This window comes from Oxyura jamaicensis, chromosome 24 (assembly GCF_011077185.1).
Source record: "Oxyura jamaicensis isolate SHBP4307 breed ruddy duck chromosome 24, BPBGC_Ojam_1.0, whole genome shotgun sequence".
NCBI classification, from domain to species: Eukaryota; Metazoa; Chordata; class Aves; order Anseriformes; family Anatidae; genus Oxyura; species Oxyura jamaicensis.
The window spans coordinates 4605111-4621752 of record NC_048916.1 but is presented as its reverse complement, the minus strand read 5'-3'; the positions used below and the strand labels follow the sequence as shown (position 1 = coordinate 4621752).

Sequence of the window (16642 nt, the reverse complement as noted above, 5' to 3'; positions counted from 1 at the left end):
AAGCACTTAAAAGTGATTTTCCTACCTTGGCGTCTTATTGCATTGGCTAAATGAGGAGCATCTGCTAATTCTTTCACCGTCTTGCCGATGTTCTTAGGAGGCGTTTATTTAAACGGCGATACTCCGTTTGCAGTCCAAGCCGTATCTTAGCTGTCCCTAATTTATTCTAAAAACCTGGTTGTGCCAGACGGTCTTCCTAGCTTTTTTGGTCAAAGATTGATTTATTTTTTCCAAACTGTTTTCTTCTTACGTCCCGTGGCTGAGAGAGTACGGCGGGAAGGAAATCTGGGAAATCGGAGTAGGAAGCAAGATAGAAGCTTCCATTCCTGAACCTTCCTTGTTTTTACATTGTTTCCTGGCAGCTGCGTTGGTTTGGACTTGAAAGGAACGCATTGTGTTGCTTTTTCTCAAAATCTGCAGATAAAATATAAATCAAAATGAACGCTGTAAAATTAAAAGCTTGTTACGTAGCCAAGCCAGAAACCGCAGCCAGCAGCTGGGTCTTGCGTCCCTGGGCTGTGTGGTTCTGTGAGGGTGCTGCACGATAAATCCCGGGCACAAATCAGTTGTTCCTGTGCCCATCCCTGTTGTGAGCGAGTGGAGAACTTTGTCTCGAGTGGTGGGGTGTGCCACGTTTGTGGCATTTCGATCCTGGGTGCAATATGCTACAAAAGATGACGGTTGGTGCTTCGGAAAGCAATGTTCTTCCAGAAATTGGGTGTTCCAGGAAAGGAGCAGGCTCTGGGCTGGCTCCGGTTGCTTACAGCGGCCTCCTCGGCGCTGGTTTCGCAGCGAGAAGGAAACCTCAGAGCAAGAAGCGAACAAATGTGCTGGGAGGCTCAGGAGTTAGAACTTCATTCTTGTAATAGTTTTCCAAAAATGTGGCTGCTGTGTCCTGGGCTTAAATCCTTCCACTCGATACTTGTGATACACGGAGGTTTTAGTATCTTCACAGTATTTATGACTTCCTTGCCATTCAGAGAAGGCTGCAGGATCCATTCCCGAAGCTTTTAAGACTGTTTCCTGGTACAAATGCATTTTTTTTTTTGCACAATTGATTATGCTAATAAGAGGTTTTCTGTTCAGGGGGGCTGAAAATGGCCCCTCCAAGGTAAAGGCGTGACACAGCTCTGCGGTGTGCTCATCTCCTTTGCTCACTGACCTGAAGGGTTGCAAACCAAAGCCTCTGCCTGCAGATCTGAAAAAGCAAGCACTGAGTTTTGCAGGGATGTAACAAAAAATACAGTGTTAGACCTGTTTGTTTTCAAGATTGTAAAGCAGATTAAGAATCTTAGCCCAGTGGTGGTTTGCTCTTGTATGGAGGGGTAAACTGAGGCACGCGGGTTTATGGAGGGTGTAGAGCTGGGAATAGGAACCTGGTTCTGCCCATCCGTCCCAGGCCCTGCTCGTTGCAGGGGACAGCAAATGAATGAGCTGCTCTGAGCAGTGAAGCAAGGGGGAAAATCTACGTTTTAAGCAAAATGCAGGTTGCTAATGTCAGGTGCACACGGTGTTTGATCAGTGCTTCACTTACAGATGAGCATTAGGGACACAAAACGGGAAATCCTTTATTTTAAAATATAAACCAGCTTTCAAAATCTCTCTGCTTTGATACTCTCTTCATGTCTTAGTGGCATTTTGTGCACGTGATTCTCGCTCAGGCATGAGTAGAGTGGCTATGAAGCTCTGCCCTGGGATTTGCAACGATCATTCCCTCACTTCCTTAAGGCTTTGTGATTCCCTGTTTGCTTAAAAAAGGCACTGGGCATTTTTTTCCGTGCTTTAGGTCAGAAACCAGGAGTGTTAAAGGAAGAGGGGCTGGCCAGCGAGTAGCTGAGCAGCTGGCTACTCTCTGTGCTTTTGGTTTTCTCTTTCCTCCAGTTACCATTTTCTTTTTGAGAGCTGGCATTTTCGCGTCTGATTCGTGAAATTCCTAGAAAATGCAGAGCTGAGCAAACCTTCCAGACTAAGGACCAGCTAAGTACAGCTTACGGCTCTTTAGAAAATGATAATGCACGCCACAGGGAAGATGGAAGCATGGAAAATACAAGCTCAGGCTGGGAAATTGCTGCATGTTCAGAACCGTGGAGCAGATAGGGGTAGGAGTTGATTTCTTTGGCTTCCTGTCTGCTGTGTAATTGTAGCCCTGGTGCAGTTGTGGCTCTGAGGTTATATTTGGTACCAGCGCGCGTTGGACTGGGCAGCACACAAGTTATGGTGAGTGTCCTCTGTCATGTAAAAAATAAATCCTGAGTGCAGAAGAAAGGAACTCGTTATGGATGTATTAAGTGATTTATGCAGATTCATCTTTTTCATAGCCCCCGTGATTTGAGAAAGATGTGGAGCTCAGGGCTGGCAATTCAACCCCCTCCCTCTCCCCCAAATATTTCAGTCGAATTAGGTGGTTTTACGGCAGAGGCTGAAATAGAAATGGTGCTTTTTCCCCTCTCCTGCTGCATGTGGCGGCTTGGCTGCTTGCTAATGGAGTGCCAGGCATCGCAGCGCCTGGGGCATGGTTGGAGCCCTGGGAAGATTTACATTAATCAAACACAAACAGACAGCGTAGCGTGAAGAAATTTCTATCCCGCTAGCAGCGCTTGCAAACTTAATTAGGTTATTGGGGCAGAAAAAGAAAACAGCCCCTTCACCCCTCCGGTCCTGCTTCCCCACGGCTGGAGCAGCCTCGGAGCCGTAGGAGCTCGCTGCCCCCCTGCTCTGACCTCCCGGTTCCCTTCCCGGGATGACAGAAAGAGGCGTGCTTTCATTCTCACCCCCCTTTCCTGCCCTCCTCTCTCCTAAAACAATACCGGGGCTGTGTTTTCCTGTGGCCGTGTGCTTTTCAGGTGCCACGCTGGAGACGGCTGTTTGGAAAACGCCCGCAAGCAGGAGGCGTTACGTGGCACGGCGCGACCCCGCGCAAGGCTGCGAGGATCCGAGGAAAAATCTGGCTGCGAGAATCCAAGCCCTTGCTCACGTGCCTCATGCGCTTGCTTTGATCGGGGATCTGATTTTTTTTTAAAAAAAGCATAATATTTACGCGCATAAATGTAAAGGTACACACGTAGAACACATCTAGAGGTACTGCACACTGTACGCGCCTTGCCAGGTAGGTGCTGCTCTGTCCTTTGGGAGCTCCGGGAATGCAAAATGCTCAAATCCCAGCTCCCCCCTGGCTGCGCCGCCTGGACGCTGCCCCGCGGAGGAGGTGGGAGAGGAGAGGTGGAGTTTGGTCCCATCCCTCCTCGAGTGGTCAGCCGGGCAGATGCCTCCCAGGGAGGCTGGATAATAAAAAAAAATCGGCTTCGCAGGGGTGGCTCCTTGAGGGGCTCGGTCTCGGCGTGCTCCCCCTGGGAACGGGCCTTTGGGATCTCCCTGTTCAGCTGTGTCTGGTGAACCAGGTAATAGCGGAGAGTCTTTGTTCCTTTTCTGCGCTCCGTGAATATGCTGAAAGATGAGAAAATAGCTGCCTTGAATGCAGGGGAGAGGGGAAGAATTTTTCTTTCACTATCTGTCGGAAAAAGGAGGGTGGGAAGCTTTAGGTTTTTCTCTTGCAGGGCTTTTTATTTTCCCCTTTCCATTCTTTTAATGGCTGCTGCCTGAACCTTAGTTACTCTTTTGTGTTTGCATTGTAAAAATGGCCAATTAAATATCGTTGGGAAAATCTGCCTCGGCATCTCAGCTGAAGAACAAAGGTTTTGACAGCTAGGAAAGAAGCCTCGGGTGTAGATGCAGGCAGCGGTGCCTTCCTCCCAGTTCCCCATGCTGAATTACGTGCCAGCCCTCGTGTATGCTCGCAGAGCCTTCTCGCCAGCTTCTGCAGGCTCGGTGACTGTGATTTGAGAAGCTGAGAGCTGATGCCTGGTGATATTAAGTACTGCTGCTCAAGAAACCATCTTTGAGGTGCGTTGTTTGTTTTCCGAAAACAGTTCTCTCTGAAATTTTCCTTTATTTTTGGATTTCGCTGTGTGGCGTTTAGAAAATTAAGAAAAAATGAAGCAACCTGCATCAGCAGAGGATCTCCAAAATCTCTGGGTAGGATTGAGACAGCACTAACACAGCAACAGCCCCCGGAGCCTTCTCGCCGCTAGCGATAGCTCCTGCTGATGCAGGGGACGAAGATTTGATGTCAAAAGGGTTTGGCGTGTGCTCATCGCTGCTAGGGCTTCTGTTACACGTAGTGTGTGCACACTTATGCATATATTTATTACATCTCTCTTATTTTTTTGAGTGGCTATGCTGTAAGGTGGATAGATGCTCGTCCCCCAGGACGGCAGTCTCGTGGGTGGCTCGGCCACCAAGGGGTGACCCCGAAATCCCGAGGGACCACCCGCAGGTATCGCAACTGCGGCTGTCCCCGCGGCGCTGGAGCTGGCGGTGCCCGCGGGGAGGAGGCAGCGAGACCTGGTGGCAGGGCAGGGGGTGGGGAAAGAGCTGGTCCAACCGATCCCCAGACGTCCCGTAGCCCGATGATCTCTGCACCGCTGCCACGTCTCGAGGGATTTCGCTGCCATCGCCTCCTGACAGCCGGTAGGTTTCCTACCTAACTGATTTTTTCCTTTCTTAGAGCTTTATTTTAAGAGAAGCAAGAGGTGAATGCTCACACAAACACATTCGGAGACCTATTAATAGCCACGGGTTTGACTCATGTTGTTGTCAGGGTCTTGAGCCATCTTACAAGCAGTGTGGCTTCACTACTGTTTTTTTCCTGTCGTTCCTTCCATTTTATAGTAGAAGAAACAGGGCTTGATATTACTGTGAAATCCTAATCCTGCCTGCTGCTCCAGCCCTTTACGGTTGGTCTCTTTGGATTTATCCTGGAACTTAGCTGAAGGGGAGGATGAAATGCTGGGGAGGAAGGCTGGCTGTGAATGCCGGCGGGATTTTTTGCACTTTTCACGCGGAGTATCCCAAAACAGTCTTTTGCCTCGTGCTCTGTGGGTGAGACCTGTGTCTCAGGGGAAGAGGAAGTAATGGGTCTGTGTGTCACAGACAGCTCTTTGTTTTTCTTAGGCAATGCAAATAAGGTAGCTGTAACTTCAGCGTATAGCTTAGCTAACGTCTTCCTCGTTCAGTTCACATCACCCACTTTCTTTTTTGTAAATTCTGCCAAACTGACATGTGCCGTTGAGAAATCTTCCACGGATACTTGTAAAATCAGAGTTTTACTAAGAGAGAAACCCTCTTCGGAAGTGCTGAAGCAAAGTGAAACGTTCAATTAGCTGCAGATTCTTAATGTAGTCTCTGATAGTTTAGACTCGTGATGGCACACTCATTTTGTTGCCCTCGGTGTCTGCATCTGCCTTAGTAAAACTTCACCGGGAGAATTAGCTACGTTAGAAGCTGAAAGGCTGAGGGCTAATAATTCGCTGTACAGCTTAAGCGACAACGTGGTAATGATTTCTTGCTCCGCTCTCTGCTCCAGCTTTCGTTTGTAATATAGTGCGTGGATCCGATTTTTCCTGGGTGTAAATTAGGCCACTGGGAGCACTTTGCCTTCGGGTAGTTTAAGATGTATTAGCTGTAAATGAGTTTATTGCAGCTGGCAAATATTGAGAAGCTTTGCCAAGGTCGTAAGGCTGAGCGTTGTCTGCACATCCTATGCAGGATGGGCGTAGTTTGACCAAAGGTTCACGACTGGGTGGGAGAAGCAAAGGCAGGGCCGAAACTGCTTCTTGGTTGGGTGTCTGCTCAGCTCTGAGCTGATCAATTCCTCCTCCTGATGAGCCGGCAGGTCTTGGGTCTGGAGTGTTGGCGTTAGGTTTCTGGAGCAGTTGACGCACGTTCACCTTTAAAACAAGCCGCCGAGAGAATCCAAGGAAAATCTAAATTAAGGCAAGGTGCTCTTCTTGGAGCCGGTGTTAGCCGTGCTGACCACGTTTGTTATCGGGGTAACATTCTGTGCAGTGGCTCAAACTACCCTGATTCTTTTTAAATACACGAATCCATCGGTGAGGGTGTTGCTGATCTGTGTTCTGCTGCTAATGGTTCCAAATTACAGTGAAATCTGTATCGAGATCAATCTGCAGCGAGCTGGTGGTGAGTCAGATCGGAGCTCACCGTGCCAAGGAGCAGAAGGACTTAACCTTGTTGGTTCTTTTCTAAAACAGCTTGTGAAAGGCATGTTGGAGGAGAGGAAGTATGGCTTAATGTGATGTTAAATACCCATAAATTTTAAAAAGCTGGAGACAGATGGTACGGCTCTGAAAGCTACAGAGGGAGAAAAGCCCGCTCACCTCTTCGAGTCTACGCTAAAAGCTGGGTTGCAAGGGCTTACCCTGTCCTGCATCCCCTGACATCTATGTCAGGTCTCTTTCAGCAGGAGCAAGGCTCCTAATTCCCAGCTTGTGCAGTTACTGGAGAACAGGACCTGTTTCTTACCGGTATCTAGAACCCAGGACGCGCGTAGGTCTCACAGGCTGTGGAGGTGCCGTGTTCCCGTGCCAGGCCCTGTGCTCACTTACCAGAAATGTGAACTCTGGGCCAAATATTCAAATGTGGCTCTGAACCTTGTACATATATTTGCAAAACTTAAAGCTGGATAATTGGACTTAGTGTTACGGTCTTTTGAAAGCTACATTTCCAGTTGTATTGCATGCGCTGTTTTTCCTCCTCCCTTTCTAATTGCTGTCTTTTGCTGTTTTTAAGACCTGCTTCCACACACCAGCCTTGTTGCTGCTTCCCAACGACCACAAGCGAGGCACGGCATTACTAAGGAACTCGGCTGGGTGCCTAATGAAATGCAAAAGGCGCTCGACTGCGCTGGGGCGGCGTGAGGAGCCATCTCCGAGCCCTTCTGCGTGCGCTGGGTGACAGCAAATCCCACGGCTTCGGGTTCCTATGGTCGGTTTAGGGAAATAAAAAGGTCTGCCGCAGCGCCCCGCTTCCTTTGTGCCTCGCTTTGATTTTCGTGTGCATCTAACTAGAAAGCTTTTCCAGACTCCGTGTAGGAGGAGTGGTTGCAGGGAGGCGGGGAGCGGGGCTGCCTCCATTGAGCCAGCTCTGTATTGCAATTATTGGCAGGCAAAGCAAACATTTCATTTCCCCGTAATTAGCTGCAGTTTACGGAGGCAGGTTAATTTGGACCGCCACGCCCTGTCTGCGCAACAATCCCTCTTGCTTTATGTGATCCTTCCATAGTGGGGAGCAGGCTGTGGGCAAAAGGGGGTTTTTAAATGATTTTCAGAAAACAAAATCGGGAAAGAAACAGAGCACCCATGTTCTGCACTGTATTTTTTCCCCCCTCAAAGAGCTGAAGCTCAGGTTGCCAAGGTTATATGAAAATGGGGAGAAAAGGGAGATTTTGGAGCTCCCATTTTATTGTCGCGCTGTGTTTATCTCAGCTGCTTTTCCATATTTCAGCTGCTTTTCCTTCCTTCAGGGAAGGTCGAGCTCTCTGTGCCTGGGAATATTTGTCTATAGCCTACTTAAAAATAAATAAGCAAGAAAAGTGGGTCATAACTTCTGAAATCACAAGGCTTGACCTTTCTACTGTACGTGGTCAATGCTGCTACATGCGCAATGCAAGAAAAACTTGCGGCAAATGAATGAAGAAATCGGGGGCATTTCTTCTTTGCAGAGCACTGGATTTCTGTTTCAATTTTTATGACGTTTTCTGAAGGTGTTTTAGAAAATACCAGGCTTTTTTAAAAAGCTTTTCTTAATGTTTAGTTCATTTATTTATTTATTTCCATTTCAAAGATGTGAATTTTGCATTCCCGGCGGTGGAAACAGAATTAGGAACTTGTAGCCAGCCACACTGGGAAACCAGCAGAAAATCAGCCGTGATCTGGCGACCTCTGTTCTTCATCAGTTTCTGAACCACGTTTTGAGGGCAAACCTCATCCCCACCACTTGAATCTTGCTTTTAGGCTGCACCCGAAGGCAGCACGGGGGACGCACGAGCGACTCGGTTTATTTATGCTCTCTTCCACTGCCCCCCTCCCCAGCTCCGGTTTGTTTGTCTGCTCCTACCCAGTCGTAGAGGCAGGAAACAATAGGTGGCCTTGTCTTGGAAGGCTGGAGCTTCAGGCCCCGAGATGGAAAGCTGATGCTTCTGAGCCTTGGAAGTCGGTCAGGAGCGGCAGAACAGTGCCGGCTGCTGAAAATGTCTCTGTCCCCTCCCCTTTGTAGAGTTTCTGAGGGGACTGAGAGTTCTCGCAGGGTCCTGGCTTCAGCAGCAGAGCAGCACAAAGGCCACATTGAGAATAGCTGCTGGGGAAGCCCTCCTTCCTTGCCGGCCCTGTAAATGCAGTTCTTTCTCCATGAAAAGCCCTGACATCAGCTCTTGGAAAAATCCAAGTGCTTGTGTCATGGAAAATAGCTCAGGCACTTGCTTGGGCTGGGACTGAATGACCGGACTGTGGATGAAACTCCTCTGGAGATGCTTTTCTTCTGCCGCTTCCAAACGTTCCTGTTTATAGAGAAATAGGAACCCTTCCCTTCTGGAAGTGGGACAGCGAAGGGTGCGTAGGAAAGAACTACCACGGGCAGCAGTGTACTTGGAGTGCACCTTGATGGGCTGTGTTGGCTACTCCGTATTTTCTAGCCTAAAAGGAAAATTGAATAGCACAATCTAGTTATGTGTAGAAACACTGGTGGGGCAGAAAACCAAAATACAGTATTCACCAGGATGGAGGTATTTGCTGATGCTTTATTAGGGCCAATCCAAGCTGCTGGGAAGGTTGAGAAGATGGAGAGCTGTGGGGTCAGCCCAAGAAGATAGCTTTAGGGGCTCTCAGGCCACAGCTTTATGTTTCCTGGGTTCCTTCTGCGAAGGCAGAACTAAGTCTGCTGGCAAAGCTGTCAGTAATCTAAAGCTAATAATGCCACGAACAGTTCTTCCATGAGTCATTGCGTCAGCTGTGGTTGTTGCCTTGGACTCCTACAAAAATAACATGGAAACTTTTGTTGCTCAGCTCGGTTTCGCCTCCTTGTGCACTTGCTACGGTTTTAGGATCCATACATCGGCCCTGGGTGGTCCCAGGAATCCTTTTGTTTTCCTCCTTCACTCGGCTGTTCTGCTGCACCTTGTGCTGTGTGCTCTGTTGTCATCAGTCTGCAGTTGGTTTTTTTTTGTTTTTTTTTGAGGAAGAAAACTGATTTCCTGAGCTTAATGTCCTTTGATATGGGGAAGAGATGACGCAGAGCAGCTTTATGCACTAAGTGGGTTAATGCTCGGGTAAACAGACCCGATGTGTTGAATCGGTGGTGTCCACAGATAGCTGCTGTGGTTGCAGCTGCGCTTTGTGGGCAGCGCAGGGAAATGGCAGACTTGTGTCTGTGTTTTTTCTTGGTTGCTAATAGTTGCCCACTTGCTGCATCTGTGTTTCTCTCGATCCGCCTGTCATTTGCTATCTCATCAGTTCCTTTTACTCACCCGCTGCCCTGTACAGAGCGCGTCTACCCCTTTTTGTTGTGGCAGAAGACTGCCTTTAGCTCTATATTAAGGTCACATTGGTACTGCTTTTGTTCAGGTCATGTCAGCACTCTGCCACAATACCTTTCTCAGGGCTTTTAAGCCCAGCAAACAAGTGGTTGGTGGCTATGTGCATCTGCAGACTGGGGGAATATAAACATACAGACGGTTTTGTTTCTTTCAAGATGCAATTCTGAGAACTACCTGTGAAATGGCATTTCAGACATCCATACTCACTGAACTTGCAAGGCACCTCCTTAAACCTACCTGATTTACACAGAAAATGCAGCTTTTTCTGTCTGTTATCGGTGCACGTCCAAGCAGGGCATCAGAAATAAAGGTATGGAGGGGAGCTGCACACATTAGATGCATTTGAAATCAAGCTGTGAAACCGGTGATGTTTAAGAGAACAGTCTTCGGTCCTTCCATTTCAGGATCTCTTTGGGTACGGATGAGGAAGAGGGGGGTAGAATCTGGCTCTTCCTCCCAGGAATAGAGGGGGCAGCTGACCAATTCTGTCACCAGCATCCACGAAGGTGGTGCTAGGAGAAGGCCTCCCATTGACTCGTTGCTTGGTGAAAACCTTCTGAAGTAGGGTGATGTAATTTTAAATAGCTATGGTTTCAGGCTTTTATTCAGGGGAGGATAAGACTTAGAGTTAATCTTTAGTTTTCTTCTCTAAGTGTGTGGACAAGACGAATGAGCCTGTAATTACTTCTCATCTCTGTTGGGTTTGGGGTAGTTGGGTGCTTTTGCTGCTTTTTTTCCAAATCCAGAATTCTCGGAGAGGGTTGGTCTGTAACAAAGCAACGCCTTATTTAAATGAAACTAATAAAGCAATGAAGAAGCTTCTATTGCAACTGTTCGTCTCCTAATTAAAGATTAGTTCTGTCAAGCAAGCAGTTCTGGGCTGTTCTCTTTTGTGTGGGTTTCACAATATTTCTTACTCATCTCAGCACAAGTTGTAGTAATTTATACTTCCACTGAAATACACAGAAGCTTAATTTCAGGCATGTGAGTAGTCCTGCTGAAGTAAAGGGAACTAAAGTTAGGCCCATGAGTAAATATTTCCAAGGTTGAGGCTCTTGTCTGAATCTAAATATTTTTTTCTTTGATCAGGTTTTGAGATAGCAAATACTTGAAATCTAGTAATATTTTAGCATGGGAGGGGAAAAAAGGCAAAACAACAACAAAAAACACACCAACAAACCCAACATGGTTATCTGAGTGCTGTGCTATTTATGGTCAGATATATTTTCAACCTCCAGGGCTGGAATGGAATGCTTTGTACTGCAGGGAGCTGGGAATCCTTCCTCGCTCTGGTGTGTTTTGACACACTAGATCTTAAAACTATCTTTTTCTGTCTTGGCTTGAAGGTAGCTTTCAGGCACCGGTCCAGTACTGAATGGTGCATGCATGTGTGAGCTAACTTGGAGAAGTGTAATTTTTAATCCGCAGTGGTACTAGTTGCAGGTATATTTTTCTCACTTGGCTTTCCGGTAAATAGATTTTACTAATGCAGCATGACTAACAAGACATACTTTTAGTAATTTGATGCATTTAAATTGCTTAAATTATTTGACCCAGTATTTTAAAAACAGAATGTGACTTGGCTTTTAATTGTTCCTGGTATTTGGGAGTTGAGAGAGTGGAACAACTTGTTTGAAAATGTGCTGATGTTCATCAGTTATCAGACAAAATGTCTACAGGGTTTTATCATGGAGCCTAAACTTGCCAGCTCAATCTGGAATTAAACCTCCAGCTGTTAACCGCACCCTGCCGTGCCTACAGCCTGCGTGGTGTTTACAGTAGTAGGTGAAATACATTTTATACGTTATATATGGTGCTGAATGAAATAAAGCAGTGAGGGGAGGTTTGGTACTACTTCCAAACTTAATGCTGCGTCCAAGCGATGGTCAGCGGCACTGGGACACAAATAGCTGTGGAAGAAACTCAGGGGGACTCTGTTGTGTACTTTGTGCTCCGTTTATCCAGTGGCACTGTGCCATAGCGTGCAAGTGATGTAGTGACTGGGAACTGAGGGATATATTCAGCTAAGAAATGTCAGGTAGCGTTCTGCTAGGGCTTGGGGAAGAGAAAGGGAACTTCTCCTGGCTAGCGTGGATGTTAAAGGTGTATTTATAGCCTCAGCCACCTCTTCCATCTCTCATCTCTGTGACTTCACACCTCTGTGGACTGGAGCTATTGCAGGCCTTGGAGGGGAGTTTTTGGGGGTTTTTACCTCCAGCTCAACCAGCCCCTTCCTCTGCTGTCGGCTTCCCCAAGCACCTCCATAGCCACGCTGGGTGCAGAATCGTCAGATGTCAGGGGACCGGGACCTGCCTTGGCCTTGCCAGCACTGGGACCGTGACCCGCTGCCGCCAGCCTCCCCACCACCGGCCTCCCTCCGCTAGCCAGGGAGCGGGGTGAAACTGGGGAAGCTGGCGGGCGGCCCAGGGCCTCCAGTGCTTCCCAAACCTCTCCCGGCCTCCTGCGGCCTGCAGCAGGCCCCGGGGGAAGGCTGAGCGGGGAGGCAGCCAGCGTCGGCCCCCAGGGGCCTCCCTCATGGGCCTAGGCCCGAACGCCATTTCCCTTGTGGGCCTAGGCCCGAATGCTGCTTGGCTCTCCAGCACTAATGCTGACGGGTTGTGCTGGAGCGCCGTACCCAAAATCGTGAGGGCAGCTGTGGCCTCGGAGGAGGAAGCTGCGAGGTTTTGGCTCTCGCTCAGAGCTTCTCCGCTCCCCGTTAACGTCGAAGCACAGGAAGAAATCCTGAGGATTTCAGCTGGGGGAAAAAAATACAGCTCGTGTTTCCTTTATAAATAACATCAACAGCTTGTGTACAATAAGTTGAAACGTTGTTCGTAACTTCTAGACCTCGAAAATACATCATCTGCACTTGGTGCTTGAACACATAATAAATAGCTCTGAACCAACCAAAACAGTGCAACAGGGAGCTAATTTTACTTTGTTTGTAAACGGCTTCTTTTGCTGTAGGAGCTTAAGCCTGGAGTTCTGGGTGCTTGATAAGGAAGCCTATGGAATAAAAGTTTTCCCCCATCAAAGTATTTGTTAGTGGTGTTGGGGAATTTTTATGCAACTCAAAAGCGAGTGCATTAGATTAAAAAAAAAAAAAAAAAAGTATAATCTTAACCATCTTTCCCTGCCTTTGAAGGGATGATGGTTTGTCTGCCCCTGGATTTCTTTGTTTCCCTTTCTGCTCTTTGAAAGCGACGCTTGGTTATTGCTGCATCTGCTTACCGTGCGGCATTCAGGCCAGGCCGGGTTGGCCTGGGATGACTTTTGTTTTCTTTGCTTTAGGATTCAGGCTGTCTGTCCTGCACAAAGCTGTTCCTTGCTGACTGAGATCCGCAGACGGCAGGGCTGAGTGCTGGGCGATGTGGCTTTGCAGGTGGAGCAGCACGAGGAGAGGCTGCGTTTGCTGCACCTTGCTTATTTCAATCTGTGGATTTCCCAGCTTCTGAGGTGGAAATAATGATTCCTGGCTTTTTGTGGGGGAAAGAGGACCAGCACTTCTGTGGAGTCTGGGTGCACCTTTTCTTTAACTGATAAATTCTGTGCTGCTTTATCCATCGGTTCTGAAGGCTTACACGAACAAACCCGTCTGTCCCCTTGTTTTTGAAGCTGCTGGTTCGTTTCAGCTACATTTGCTGCTGCTCTCTTAAGAGATGCCAGGTGTCTTTCTCTGTGTAGTTATTGTCAGGAATAGGCAGCCACCACTGCCAGTGTCATTTGAGTTTCTCTTGCCTAGTGTGTCATAAGGTGCTCATCTCAGAGCGCCTAGCATTCAGCCTTGCGTAGGGGCTTGGCGCGTGTGAGCTGGCCTTCGTCTGTACGCAGTTAAGTTGTTATTTGAAGCGAGGGATTACGTTGGGTGCTTCTTCTCTGTATCCAGATATGTTTTCCAGGTAATTGGGAAGGAGTTTGCAGCTCTGCGCCTGTGCTTTTCCCAGCTGGGCCGCTCAGTGTGGCACCGAGGATGAGAGGATGTGAGGTGCTCCTCCATGGAGAAAGGAGCCTCAAACCCGAGGTGTGCGTCTGGGGCAGGCTTGTGGGCAGTGCTCGAGGCATCCGTGTTGTAATGCTCCGAAGCGCTCTTCGGGAGCAGTTTGCTTCTGCCCATTGGAGCAGTTTGGATGGGCAAGGCCATCGCTCAGCTCAGCTGGATGTGGTTGGAGGTGGTGCCTTTGGGAGCGTCCTGCACTCCTGGCAGTTTTGTTTTCTACTGTGGAATATTGTTCTTTACTAAATAGGTCTGCTAAAAAAAAAAAAGTCATTTAATGCCTTGTTAACTTCTGTGGTATTAGATTTGTTTTTACTTGAATCTCCTCCTGACCCTCACCTCGTTGCTTTTTGGAAAGCCTATGTAAACAGGAAACCCAAGTGCAGTAAGGATAACTGGTGTGTGGGGGGGAATTATCAGCTACAACAATTGTAGATGTACTCGTTGAGAACAAAAGGTGATTTATCCTTTTTTCATAAGTACACGCACATGTCTAAATGTTGGTATTGCTTTCCAGCCGAAGGACCTGAAAAACATTTAACAAGTAGCAACGGTGCAGCTAAATTTCTGAAAAGTTTTGAGAATAAAGAATTGTTTTTATAAAAGTAGAGGTTGGTACCTTAATTTAGGTGGTGTACACCTTGCTCTCTCATTTTTTTTGGTGATAATTCAAGGGGAAAATATCCAGGTTTTATTTGTCTTACTTGTTTTTATGTCTCTTATTTGTTAATTTGAAAATCCATATACGCTTCTGCCTCCCTTTAACTCTGAGCTCCTGTTGCTTATGTTCTTTGTGTGTCCCAGAAATAATATTTGGAATAGTTAATAGAATTTCAGCTTAACTTCATGCTGCTGTCTCAAATTTGGCAAGTTCTTAGTTTCAGGAAAATAGTTAGAGGTCTTTTTAGGAGACGTCAGCGTGAGCTCCGATATTCCTGGACACCACAGAACCCACGTGGGAGGGACGTAATGGGAATGTCACAGCTATAGAAGAATTGTCAGTGGGAGTTTGGGCTTTCTTGGACACCAGGACAAAAAAAATCAAGCAATGTTAATTTTTATTGTATGGAACTAATTATTAGGAGAGGAAGGTGATCCATGAGCCATTACACCCTAATGAAAAAGGCCTACAGGACACTGGATTTGGCAGCACAAATTCTGCTTCTGTTCTTTATTCTTTTTGAAACCTTAAGCATCTTGGTAATTTTTTTGCCTAGTTGAATCAACAAACTAATAATTTGCTGAGGCAGAAGAATAGAAAAGCCTTGGTTGTTCTCTTTCAAAGACATTACAGAGGTGTAAAATAACTTTGTATTTAAGAATAAGTGTTGTTAACAAGCATAATATTGAGAACCAAAAAAACAAAGACAGTTCATTAAACTTGTTTCTTCTTCTTTTCAGGTTTCCTCTCAAAAAACCTACAAGGTGAGTTGCTGAAGTTTAACTGTTTATATGTATGACAAATTATGGTACAGCGTTTTTGAAAGAGGAGTGCCTTTAAAGGAGAGCAGCGTGTGCAAACGTAAGTAGAAGTGCCCAGTATAGATGCAAGGAAATTAATATCCAGATCAGGATGAGGTGCCAAAAATGCAGCTGGTGCTGTGCTCAGAGTGCACGGTGTAGTGTTACCTTTTGCTTTTGTTACGTACCCTGGCAGGTCATTTTACCTGGGGTTTGAGATGGGCAGAGAAGCGATGCTGTGCTGGTGCATGATGTGCAGACACTTGCTTTGGGGGCTGTGGGGTGGGTATTCTGAGTGTTTTAATTTTTGCATCTATAAACATTGACTGTTTGGTGGGAGAGGAGGTGGAATTAAAATTTGAGGAGCTTTTTCAGTCTGTAACTGTTCTGAGGGAGACCATTTTTCCCCTTGAACTCAGTCTGGGAAGAAATTCAGAGGTGAACCTAATGTGTACCTACTTACCTAGATGATCTTAGAGGTCATTTCCAGCCTACATGATTCTGTGATTCTATGATCTAAACTTCATGTTAGCAAACAGAACTAGTTAAGGTTATTTCCAGAACTAGTTAAGGTTGAGCGGCGCTGTTACGGCACAGTAGTCAGGATTATCTGCTTTGCTTTGACACAGACACGGCAGCATTCTGAGCAGAGAGTCTCCAGCTGACAAGAAGCAGAAGGTTGAACGCTGCAGTAGCACACACGACTTTGATCCGACAGGTAAAGGCTTAAAACTTCACAGCTGAAGATCTAGGCTTTGATTTGAAAAGTGCTGGGGATCGGAATGAAACCGGTTTTAATGTGTCAACAAATGTGGTTTTTGAGAGTTGTGCTCTTCTGGGCTTGCAAAGCCCTTTGGATGCGTGCAGGCATTGAAATGAATACGGGCTTGCTTTTAGACGTGCTCATTGACAAAGTAGCTGTTAATTATTCAAGAATAAACCTAGATTAGTGGTATCAGTGAGTAATTATAACTGCTTCCTCTTTCAGAAACGTTAGTCTGAAATTTCAGGAGGCAAATACTGTAATTAGTTGTGGGTAGTTCTCTGGCTGTTTTCGTAGAAAAAAGTGTGAAATCTGAGACCTTATAGGCTCGACTAGCTCTGGTATTCCTTGCAAATTTTTTCTGAAGTTTAGTGGATTTTGAGCCACCACTGTAGAGTGAATTTGTGCTTTCCAACATGACGTATTTTAAGATGAACTTCTGTTTTTTAAAGGATATGCTATCCTATTTTTTAACCTTCTGAAAGGTTGCATCTGGGTCAGCTTGGTCAACCTGTCCAGTGCTGTCATGGAAATTAGGATGCATGCAGGGATTCTTCCTTCCCTCTGCGAAACACTAACCCAGTGACTACTGTGTGTGTTCATGAAATGCATGACAGGCTCTTGCCTGAGCCTCCTGGCCCCATGCAATGTGCTTTTTTCATGTCTGTGCATTCTGCTGTTTAGCCCAGTGATTTCCCTGGGGCTTGTGGAAGAGACAAGAGTTGAATCTAAAGGTTGTAGAACTTGTAGAATGTGTTTTTGCACAAGGCATTTGAAGCTGATGTTTATAAACCATCCTCTTCGATAATGCTTCCTGCCACTAGCTGCATGACTCCTTCCTAGTGTGCACAAAATAAATTAAAATGGGCTTTTAACATTATGTTTAAAAAAAAAAGTCCTTTAAGGGAGAGAACCTAATTAGTGGTTGTCTTCTTTTCCTTAGTCCTTGGGAATACATAATGTAAAATTATTTTGGTTG

General features: G+C 46.6%; 1 protein-coding gene across 4 annotated transcripts in view; it reads left to right on the top strand.

Moving 5' to 3' along the window:
* ARHGEF12 (Rho guanine nucleotide exchange factor 12) overlaps positions 1 to 16642 on the top strand; it is a 73695-nt gene that overhangs the window by 15423 nt on the left and 41630 nt on the right. For all 4 annotated transcript variants that reach the window (XM_035345999.1, XM_035345996.1, XM_035346000.1 and 1 more), the window contains exons 2-3: positions 14841 to 14864; positions 15530 to 15618. In XM_035345999.1, coding sequence (XP_035201890.1) covers positions 14841 to 14864; positions 15530 to 15618 — 113 coding nt within the window. The remainder of the gene's footprint in view (positions 1 to 14840; positions 14865 to 15529; positions 15619 to 16642) is intronic.